The sequence below is a fragment of the Carcharodon carcharias genome, chromosome 16, assembly GCF_017639515.1.
Source record: "Carcharodon carcharias isolate sCarCar2 chromosome 16, sCarCar2.pri, whole genome shotgun sequence".
Lineage (NCBI taxonomy): Eukaryota > Metazoa > Chordata > Chondrichthyes > Lamniformes > Lamnidae > Carcharodon > Carcharodon carcharias.
This window is the reverse complement of record NC_054482.1, coordinates 64760633-64772949: the sequence shown is the minus strand read 5'-3', so window position 1 is coordinate 64772949 and position 12317 is coordinate 64760633. Positions and strand designations below refer to the sequence as shown.

General features: G+C 38.5%; 1 protein-coding gene across 4 annotated transcripts in view; it reads left to right on the top strand.

Annotated features, from left to right (window-relative positions):
* Window positions 1-12317, top strand: part of mysm1 (Myb-like, SWIRM and MPN domains 1) — a 110450-nt gene that overhangs the window by 27544 nt on the left and 70589 nt on the right. For all 4 annotated transcript variants that reach the window (XR_005945522.1, XM_041208509.1, XM_041208508.1 and 1 more), the window contains exons 6-7: window positions 3451-3526; window positions 11001-11099. Coding sequence is in view for 3 of the 4 variants with exons in the window: in XM_041208509.1 (XP_041064443.1) it covers window positions 3451-3526; window positions 11001-11099 (175 nt within the window). In the remaining variant the exon portion in view is untranslated. The remainder of the gene's footprint in view (window positions 1-3450; window positions 3527-11000; window positions 11100-12317) is intronic.

Here is a 12317-nt window from a genome sequence, read left to right as displayed (position 1 = left end):
TTTCTTGATGGGGAGAGAATTCAGAAATCTGGAGTGCAAAGGGACTGGGGAGTTCTAGTCCAGGATTCTCTTAAGGTTAACTTGCAGGTTGAGTCAGTAGTTAGGAAGGCAAATGCAATTTTGGCATTTATTTCGAGAGGACTAGAATATAAAAGCAGGGATGTGCTATTGAGGCTTTATAAGGCTCTGGTCAGACCACATTTAGAATATTGTGAGCAATTTTGGGCACCATATCTCAGGAAGGATGTTCTAGCCCTGGTGAGGGTCCAGAGGAGGTTCATGGGGAAGATGTTTCCATTAGTAGGAGAGACTAGGATCTGAGGGCACATCCTCAGATAAAAGGGAAGACCTTTTAGAACAGAGATGAGGAGAAACTTCTTTAGCCAGAGAGTGAATCTATGGAATTCATTGCCACAGAAGGCTGTGGAGGCCAGGTTGAGTGTATTTAAGACCGAGATAGGTAGGTTCCTGATTGGTAAGGGGATCAAAGGTTATGGGGAGATGGCGGGAGAATGGGGTTGAGAAACTTATCAGCCATAATTGAATAGCGGAGCAGACTTGAAGGGCCGAATGGCCTAATTTCTGCTCCTATGTCTTATGGTCTTACAGGAGTTTTCTTTGCGCAAATTGGCGGCCACATTTCGTACATTACAACAGTGACAACAATTCAAAAATGTTTCATTGGCTCTGAAGTGATTTGGGGTGTCCCGTGGTCATGATAGGTACTTTGTAAATGCAAATTTGACTTTCTTTCAAGAAGTATAGCATCGATCTCATCAGCTTACTTCTTAGTTCTGCTTAGCATAGCAAAACTGTCTTTTAGTTAAAATAAAACACTCTTTGCACATCATTTGACAGATTTGTAAACATGGTAAAACAATTTGCAGTGTATTGATGCCTTTCTCACTGATCACTTCTGTGCCACTGAATTAACATTCTTTAGAAACAATGAAACGTTGCAGTAATTCCAACCAGCAAATAAACATCTGCTGCTGTAAACAGTTACCATTAGTGATCAATTTGGCACACTTTCAGCAGAGCTTTTAGGATGGCCTATTCCCCATTGCTTCAGGGTGTTCGCTAATTTATGAAATCTGATGTAGCATACTCAATATTGGACACTTGACAACTCTGTGCTCATTGACCTTAATCTGACCCAATCCCCATATTATAATTGTCACTGAAGCTGTATGTTATCAGTTTTGTGCCAAACACAAATGCAGAAAAACCAGACCTGATTCTACTCACGTACATTAGCAACAAGAAAATCAGAAAGATAAGCTTCCTGTGATGTTGAGTAATGTTAATTTACCATTAAAATAAACATGGAAACAAAATATGATTCCTGAATTGCAACATTTAAGAGAATTCACTACAATTTCAAGCACAAGCTTCTTTTACATCTTTGATTGGAACGTGAAAATTAAAATTAGGGAAGCCATCAATTTTAATTTTGCCCTTGATCTCACCATGAAGTCAGTTTTTAAAAAGTGAACATATGGGTAGAAAAGAGGCAACGTTAAATATCTATTAAATTAAATGGCACCCAGTTGTTCTGGGTAAATTTAAAGCCACACTTTGCTTTTTGTAGAAATATGAGCTGGGAGCAGTAGACTGAGCCTCAATTGTTTACATCTTTGAAACAGATTAACAGGAAAATACATACATCATACTCAATTTGTTAATCATATATGAGAAACAATTAACCTGAATGTTATACTACTGCACTGTTTGTGGAAAGAAGCCAGGCCTTTTATACCTTCTCATGGTCTTGAAAATGTAATTTGATTTTACATCAGTAAATCACCAAAGTAGTTAGTATTTGAAAGATACAAAAGCTTATACTAATCGACAGAGGACACAATAATTTGCAGTTTTCTCAATAAAATTCAAACACAGTTAACCATACTATAAAATGCTAATTTCTAATTTACTCCTGCAGTCGACAAAACTAAAAAAAAAACAAATGCTTGATTAAATTTGCAGGAATTACTCACTTTTTATCTGTTAGCAATTATGAATTTGAATAATTTGAAAGAGGATTTGTCTTGCTTTCTCATAAGCAATGGAGTTATTTCTTCATGATAACATGGATGATGAAATATAATTTTATTTTGCAATTAGTTTGTTTTTTATATATCTCTATAAAAATATAGCTGTATAAAGATGCTTCTAACAGCTGCAGAGCAGCCGACCGACTGGGACCGAAGCAGTAGGCCTAAAATATTTGGCTGCTGGCCAGCTGGGGCAGGGAATAGCAATGCAGTGCAGTACGAGCCTGAAGCAGCAGCAGAGGCCAATGGAAAGAGGCAGTCGGACAAAACTGGCTTGCAGCTTTAAAAACTGAGAATGGGCCTGAGGATGGTTTACAGTTGAGAACAGATTTGAAACTTTAAAGGCCGGGGCAAATTAAATAGACTCAGATTCAATGGGAGCCTAGTAGGCAGCTGGAGGAGAGACAAAACGATGCACTGAAAAGGAGACACACTAATCTCATGAAGGAGCAAGGAGCCGGAGTGAACAAACCCTGAAATGCAGCTGTAAAACCTTGAATTTACACATCAAAAATTCACACACAATTTAAAGTTTAAAATGAAGTTAAACATTAACTTGCCTGAGCAGAAAATCGTTTAAACTAAATTACTATTAGAGATTTTTGGAAAAATTTACAAATTTGTATAGTCAGTGGCCAGATCATGTGAGTACATTGTGACAAGTTTACTTGGTGAGCACTGTATTTCATATGGACATAGGAAATTATATAAAGAAAAAAATTGACAGTATAAAATTGGGCAACAAGAAGTCAAGCAGTTCAGAAGAGGAAATGTATGTATACATAAGATTTTTAATGCATTGTACATAGATTTTCATGGTCTCTTATTAAGTTGTTTGTACTTAATAAGACTATGCCAGAATGTAATTACTATAACTGCATACATCTAAACTCTTTAGGTTGCTTTATTACTGTAAATGCAATAATACTTATTTAAACCAGGTTTGAAATATACCAACATTAGTGTGTTTTTAACAATATGGAGATAGTAGCACATCAGCTAACTCACAAAATAAAAACAGAATATGTTTCAAGGCAGAATCTAAAAAATGTTTTTAATCAGAATTCGGAAACAAATGAGAATTTGTGAGATAGGTTGGATGGGACTGGGAATAGAGTTGTTAATTTTGCATTATCTGTCAACCTGAAAGAAGGTTCACATATGACCTCTATATTCATATAAAAAGAGCTGTATTTTACTGATTGCTTAATTCTGAAGAACTGCTTTATCTACAGTTATAAAAAATTGCTTTAGCAAGCTACAAAGAATGACTTAATTGCATTTGTTTTACAGGAAGATACCTTATTTTAACTTCTTTTTGTAATAACAAATACTTGTTTCTTAAACTGCATAAAGTTGAACTTAGTTCATGCCATTGCTTCAATTTTCACCCTAGGACTCCTGGGACAACAAGCAGTTCTTGGCCAGCTCGATGGACACCAAAGGAGAAAGACCTTTTTGAGCAAGGGCTGGTAAGAGATTGAAGGAACAATTAATCAAAATGGTGACTTTTACCCAGGCTTGATTCTGGTCTGTTTTGAGTAAGCTGACCTCCAGGGCAACAACTGGGCCAGGTCCTACTATGGAATTTGTGATTACAGAAATAGGGGCTGAAAATTTAACCAGAGTTCTGTGCTCTTGATCAAAATCTCTTGATGACAAGTGCCAGATCAAGTGTATGGATCCTGGGTAGTGAAATAATTTGTCTTGGCTTTGATGATGCTCTTTTTGGTTTTACAGCCTAATACTCATAGTCCGGCATATACATTAACAATTGGCAACTTATTGGAGGGCTGACAGTATCAGTGAAATCAGTACCAATGATTTTAGCAGAATGGAGAAAATTGACCAGAATAAGTTCATTTTCCAATAATTGTAGGACAAGATGTTTTTGTAGTCCAACTTTTACAAAGATTGCTCTGTATTGCATAATATGCCACATGTGACAACTATATTTTGCTTATGTTGCAAATATCTCCAACCAGATACAATGTTCCTGCATGAAATTACTGCGACGCATCTCAAGTCAGTTCATAGTGGCTGTAAATGCACAACAAAAAACAGTTGTTAAGTTGGTACTAAATTGTTATACAGAGGTCACAAGTATTGCTTGTGTAGGAAAACGTGCAGCAGGGAATCATCTTCAGAAACTGAAGTTAAGGCACAGTTGTTGAGAGAGATTTTAATTTAACCCAATCTATACTTAATTCCCCAACAGTACTACCTCAAACTTTGATCTAATAAAGAAATCACAATACGTAAGCTAACTTTAGAAAGCATGAATGGTGTGTTCTTTCACATGCCAAAGGGAGAGACAGCAGAATTACCTAAAGTAGGAATTATGCAACAAAATGGACTTGGATTGTACATTTCACATTTATTGTAATCATTTGTTAGGTCAGAATAAATACATACTACTGTTTTAACTATTTTAGACAAAGAAGATTTCTGTTTGAAAATTTTAAAACGTAATCTAGAGACCTGGTAAAAGGATTGTTTTCAAAACCGGCCGATCAGATAATGTATTAATTTGAATCAACCTATTCATGCATTAAATCTAAAATAAAAGTAAAATACTGCTGGTGCTGGAAATATGAAATAAAAAGAAAAATGCTGGAAAAATTCAGGTCTGGCAGCACCTGTGGAGAGAGAAACAGGGTTAATGTTTTGAGTTCATATGACTCTTCAGAGCATGACATCTTCTTTAGAGCAGATACATTAAATCTATTTGATAGTGTGCTAATTTCTTGGGACTTTGTGCTGTTCTGCAGCTGACCTTGATGAAAACTGTAGGGTTCATTATCGCTAACCACTAAAATCACTGAATTAATGCGACCTTTATGACCATTGTCACTTGAGCTAGAAAATATTACCATTGGTGGGCTCTTGGTGACCTGGCAGCAGCATGAATTATTGATTTTAATAGTGCACTAATGTAGCATTGTTTGCTTTCAGCAATCTGTTTCATGAACATCTGTACATACAAATTAAGAGCAGATGTAGGCCATTTTAACCCTCAAGCCTGCTCTGCCATTTCATAAGATCATGGCTGATCTGATTGTGGCCTCAAATCTACTTTCCTGAGTGCACCCTATGCTCTTTAACCGCTGTGTCAATCAAGAATCTATCTAACCCAGTCTTAAAAATATTCAATGACCTTGCCTCCACTGCTCTCTGGGGGAGAGAATTCCACAAAACGATCCTCAGAGAAAAAAAAATCTCCTAATCTCCATCTTAAATGGGAGACCCCTTAATTTTAAACTGTGTCCTCTAGCTCTAGTCTCTTCCATAGGGGAAATGTCCTCTCAGCATCCACTCTGTAAAGTCCCCTCAGAATCTTATATGTTTCAATAAGATCACATTTCATTCTTCTAAACTCCAATGAATACAGGTCGAACCTGCCTAACCTTTCCTCATAAGGTAACCCCTTCATCCTAGAATAAGTTGAGTGAACTGCTTCTAACGCAATTATATGCTTTCTTGAGTAAGGAGAACAAAACTGTGCACAGTACTCCAGATGTGGCCTTACCAACACCCTGTATAACTATAGCAAAACATCCTTACTTTTATATTCCATTCCCTTTGCAATAAACGATGGCATTTCATTTGCCTTCCAGATCACTTGCTGTACCTGTATAATTGTTGTTCATGTATCAGGACCCCCAGATCCTGTATATGTATAACCTCAGAGGCGCAAGAAATAAATGTGCATACAATTTTAATTACGTTTTCAAATTGAAGTCTTTGCACTCGGCAGACATTCTGAGATAATCATGTTACATGTGAAACGCCTGAGGCACTAGCACTGCTGCCTCGTTCTATCATAACACAAGCACGTACGTTTCTCGCTAGTGTCAGAAAACATTTTAATTGTCAGTTTTTGTGTTGCCATCAAAACTTTTAGCATAACCTATTACAATTTCATAAATATAACAGGATGAATGCAAAATATATTGGATCTTACTGTGGTCAGTATATTTTAGCAATATTCACTTTGTCCATTTCAGATTAGATTCGTAAATCAACTGGGGATCCAAATCTATCAGTAACTGTATTACTTTAATAGCAAGTAAGTTTTAATAAAAAGCAAAATGCTGCGATTAAGTGTGGGTTTCAAAAGATTTTTGTCCCAAACTATATTTCATTTTCAATGCCAATGATAATCTTAATAACCAATAAAAAGGTCAAGAAAAGTGTTTTCCTGAAGGCCCTGCAGGCATACAATGCTAAAGTAATGGCAAAGGGATACACAGCAATCCTATCAAATCTAACCCCCAAGTGTAGATTCTATTGTAACGAGTAAATGTTCTCATGTATTGGAGAAGTCATTGCTAAATGTAACAGATTTATTAAGAATTCAAGGCAATTATCTATTTTGGTATCATGTCTAGCTTAGCACTTTTAAATTGCTTTTTTAAATGGTATCTGCTTGAGAACAATATAGATGAATCTATCATGCTAATACAATTTAGCAATTTTTTTGAATTGATAACAAAATGTCAATTTTTTATTTCATTTTTAAAACAAACTCCTCTTGTTAGTGTTTGGGGCTTTGGTCTCAGTGAGGGAAAATTAGTTTCTTCAATGGCCTATGAATGTAAATTCCGCCTCTAAAATTGGTGCTTACTTTAGAATAGATTGTTATTCTGGTATTACTCAGAAAATCTGCAGCTTTGCTCCCAAAACAATTTCCCAGATCCAGAAGATATGTGAATTGTGCTTAAATGAGAGTTGAGGTATGTTTGGTAGAATTGAATGCACATTTCTTTAAACCTGGCAATTCACATTGGGCCCTGACAATATTCTGGCAATAGTATTGAAGATTTGTGCTCTAGATCTTGTTATGCCCCTAGCCAAGCTGTTCTAGTACAGTTATAACACTGGTATCTACCCAGCAATGTGGAAAATTGCCCAAGTACATCTTGTACACAAAAAGCAGGTCAGATCCAACCCGGCCACATACCACCCCATCAGTCTACTCTTGATCATCAGTAAAATGATGGAAGGGATTATCAACAGTGCCATCAAGCAGCGCTTGCTCAGCAATAACCTGCTTATTGACATTCTGCTTGGGTTCTGCCAGAGCCATTCAGCTCCTGACCTCATTACAGCATTGGTTCAAACAAGGACAAAAAAGCTGAATTCCAGAGGTCAAGTGAGAGTGACAGCCCTTATCAAGGCAGCATTTGACCGAGTGTGGCATCAAGGAGCCCTCGCAAAACTGGAGTTGATGGGAATCGGGGGAAAAGTCTCTGCTGGTTGGAGTCATACCTAGCACAAAGGGAGATGGTTGTGGTTGATGGAGATCAACCATCTCAGTTCCAGGACATGACTACAGGAGTTCCTCAGTGTAGTGTACTAGGCCCAACCATCTTCAGCTGCATCATAAATGATCATAAGTAAGAAGTGGGGATGTTCGCTGAAGATTGCACAATGTTCAGCACCATTCGCAACTCCTCAGATACTGGTGCAGTTCATGTCCAAATGCAGCAAGAGCTGAACAACAACCAGACTTAGGCTGACAAGTGGCAAGTAACATTCATGCCACACAAGTGCCATGCAATGACCATCCCCAGCAAAAGAGAATCTAACCATCTTGCTATTCAATGGCATTACCATCGCTAAATCCCCCACTATTATATGAACATACGAATTAGGAGTAGGGGTAGGCCACTTGGCCCTTCGAGCCTGCTCCGCCATTCAATAAGATCGTGGCTGATCTGAATGTAACCTCAACCCCACCTTCTTGTCTACCCCCGATAACCTTTCACCCCCTTGTTAATCAAGAATCTATCTAGCTCTGCCTTAAAAATATTCAAAGACCCTGCTTCCAAGGCCTTTTGAGGAAGTGAGTTCCAAAGACTCTCAACCCTCAGAGAAAAAAATTCTCCTCATCCCTGTCTTAAATGAGCAACCCCTTATTTTTAAATAGTGACCCCTAGTTCTATATTCTCCCGCAAGCGGAAACACCCTGTTCGCAACAGGCTCTTAACGGTTTCAATTAAGTCTCATCTTACTCTTCTAAATTCCATTGGATACAAGCCTAACGTGCCCAGTCCTCCCCATAAGACAACCTGCCCATTCCTGGTATTAGTCTAGTAAACCTTCTCTGAACTGCTTCTAATGCATTTACATCTTTCTTTAAATAAGGAGACCAGTACCATACACAATACTCCAGACGTGGTCTCACCAATGCCCTGTACAACTGAAGCATAACCTCTCTACTTTTGTAATCAATTCCGCTCACAGTAAATTATAACCTTCTATTACTATTCTATTATTGTTGTGCCTGCATTCCAATCTTCTGTGATTCATGCTTCATGCACTAGGATACCCAGATCCCTCTGAATGTCAGAGCTCCTCAGTCTCTCGCCATTTAGGTAATAAGCTTCTTTTTTATTCTTCCTGCCAAAATTAACGGTTTCACATTTGCCCACATTTTACTCCATTTGCCAGATCTTTGCCCACTCACTTAACCTATCTATGTCACTTTGTAGCCCCTATGTCCTCTTCACAATTTACTTTCCTACCTATCTTTGTGTTGTCAGCAAATTTGGCAACCATCCCTTCATCCAAATCGTTTATATAAATTGTAAAATGTTGAGATCCCAGTGCTGATCTCTGTGGCACACCACTCGTCACATCCTGCCAACTAGAAAAAGACCCATTTATGCCAACTCCCTGCTGCCTGTAGGCTATCCAACCTTCTGTCCATGCCAATTTGTTACACCCTATACCATGAACTTTTATTTTCTGCAGTAACCTTTGACGTGGCACATTATTAATGCCTTCTGGAAACCTAAATACGGTACATTCACCAATTCCCCTTTATCCACAGCACATGTGACTCCTTCAAAGTATTCCAATAAATTGGTTAAATATCACTTCCTTTTTACAAAACCACGTTGGCTCTGCCTGATTGCCTTGAATTTTTCGAAGTGCCCTACTATAACATCTTTAATAACAGCTTTTAACAGTTTCCTTCTGACAGAAGTTAGGCTAACTGGCCTATAGTTTCCTGCTTTCTCTCTCCCTCCCTTTTTGAATAAAGGAGTTATATTTGCTATTTTCAAATCTAATGAAACCTTCCCCAAATCTAGGGAACTTTGAAAAATTAAAACCAGTGCGTCAACTATTTCACTAGCCACTTCTTTCAAGACCTTAGGGTGAAGCCCGCCCGGACCTGGAGCCCGCAGCCCCAACAATTTGCTTAATACCACTTCTCTGGTGCTTGTAATTTTCCTGAGTTCCTCCATCCCTTCCGTTCCTTGATTTACAGCTACTTCCGGGATGTTACTTGTGTCCTCTGTAGTGAAGACCAAAGCAAAATACCTGTTTTAATTCATTGCTACCTCCCTACTTTCCACTATCAGTTCCCCAGATGCACTCTCTATAGGACCAATGCTCACTTTGCTAACTCTTTTCTTATTTAAATATCAATAGAAACTCTTACTATCCGTTTTTATATTACTAGCTAGCTCTCCTTATTAATCTTTTTGTCATTCTTTGCTGTTCTTTATATTATTTCCAATCTTCTGACCTGCCACCCGTCTTTGCATATATATATGCTTTTTCTTTAAATTTGATACTGCCTTTAACTGTTTTAGTTAACCATAGATGTAGGCCTTCCCCTTGGGATTTTTCTTTCTCATCATCTTATCAAGATCCTGGGGGTTACCTTTGACCAGAAGCTGAACTGGACTAGCCATATAAATACTGTGGCTACAAGAGCAGGTCAGAGGCTAGGAATCCTGCAGCAAATAACTCACCTCCTGACTCCTCAAAGCCTGTCCACCATCTACAAGGCACCATTCAGGAGTGTGATAGAATACTCTCCGCTTGCCGGGATGAGTGCAGCTGCAACAACACTCAAGAAGCTTGACAACACCCAGGACAAAGCAGCCCGCTTAATTGGCACCCCATCCACAAACGGTCATTCCCTTCACCACTGATGTCAGTGGCAGCAGTGTGTACCATCTACAAGATGCACTGCAGCAACTCACCAAGCCCAAGATCACTACCATCTCGAAGCAGAAAGGCATCAGGCAGATGGGAACGCCACCACCTGGAAGTTCCTGTCCAAGCCACTCATCCTCATTTGGAAATATATCACCGTTCCTTCACTGTCGCTGGGCCGAAATCCTGGAACTCCCTCACAGCACTGTGGGTGTGCCTACACCACATAAACTGCAGCGGTTCAAGGAGGCAGCTTACCACCATCTTCTCAAGGGAAATTAGGGCTGGACAATAAATGCTAGCCTAGTTAGCGATGCCCACGTCTCATGAAGAAATGAAAAACAACATACCCTGCACATGCTACTTTGCGTTGCAGACAGCAGGGAAATGAAGTGGTGAGTGCTGGGGCCGTTTTAGACTTGAAGATGCAAATTATGCCATATTAGAGTGGGCAGTAGCCTGTATTTGTACAGGTCACTATCTCTAACTGTCCAAATCTTTTAGACTGTCCATGGCACAACAGAAAAGTACCAATTAAAGCATACTTCAATTTATTGCAACAATATGGTTTAGCCCTATCCTTAGGAGCATACCATTTTCCTATGCAGCTGTATTTTGTTTGTATGTTTTTCTTCCATTTCCCATATAGCTGTCTTGTTATAACTTGACATGACTGGCACTAAATTAGGTTGTCAAGTCTGTGCTAGTCATATCAAATTATAAGCATTTGTGCACTGAGGATCTCTGTTCCATCTAGCCGGAAAAATACCTTTACGGATGACACAGAGAGGAGATTTTATTCCGTCAGTGCTGCCTGGTTATGATATCCCAGAGTGAAAGGGCAAACTGCTAACCTATTGTGTCATCCTGTCCCTTCTTATTAAGCCTGATGAACATTGTAGTTTAAGCTCTTCACCTCAATTTTTGTTGGATATGCTTTCAATGGTACATTAAACATGAGCTATAAAATCTAATTTGTTTTACTTTCAGGCCCAATTTGGTCGAAGGTGGACAAAGATTGCAAAGTTAATTGAATCACGGACCGTGCTACAAGTGAAAAGTTACGCCAGACAATATTTTAAGAGCAAGGTGAACTTGAACAAAGATAATTTTGCTTTTCTTAACTGTTATTTTTGGATCATTTTCTTGTAAAGGTACCGAGTTTAGCTGAGGTATCATCTCATGAATGCAGCAGCCTTCAGCCACCTCGCATGTGCAAGTATTATTCATGCATTGAGTAGAGACACCATGTGGGCAAGCACAGAAAGCATGGGGGCATCAAAGTGGACCATATTTGTGCCACCTAATAATGGAATTGTCAGAATCAATGTTCTGCTAACTTGCGTGGTTATGTGGTCATGCAGCAAGCTGAAAGGTACCACACAAGCCTTGTTCTTTGATAAATAATGTGTGTGCATGGCTGCACAAAAAGAAATTAAAGGATCCGCACTTGGAGAAAAATGGGCCATGCAGAACCACTAAATTTTAAAGGGAACATTGGTTGAAACCCTAATTGACTACTTCTCACTTTTGTCTGGATCCACTGCAGCCAGTTATAGCAGCTGTCATGGCCGAGAGCAATTAGCTTGGCACAAATTGATCTGTATGAACTATCTCCACACTGATCAGTATATTTACCAGCTAAGACATTACCAAAGCCCCACTGTATCAGGAAAGTGGTTGTGTAACGAGCATGATGGTGTCAGATAGGAATTTAGATCTTAGTCACTCTTTGTGGAGATATCACCTGTGGTTCTACCCCAATAGTTCATTTGGTAAATTTTAACTTTGCTGAAGTATGCTTTAATACTTTAAAATGCATAGAATCTGCATTTCTTAATTCAAAGTGAAGTAATTCTACTCATCTGATAATTCACTTCTATTGCACTAAATTCCCACTGTCCTATGTTATTTATGTTAATTCATGTTATTGTATAATTCAAATATTTTAGTGCAAAAATCGACATAAATCACATACACATTTAACCTGTGTTTCACGAAAAATACATTGAAGCTGTAGATTAAATGTTGTATAAAAGCTTTATCAGTATAATATTCTTATTCAAAGCTATTAACTTGACAATTAACAACAGCTGTGAGGTTTTCATTTGGGGCTTACTTAGTCACATGTCACTTATGAAAGTAGTACTTCACAGCAGATTTGATGTAAGTCAACTATATTGGGGAAATTTTAACCCCCAAAACAGATTGGCTGGGGTCATCGTCATCTGCAGTCCCTCGATTAGAGGATAACATCTACTCAGGGTCATGATTTTCTGCCATGGATCTCTGTATGCCTGAACAAGT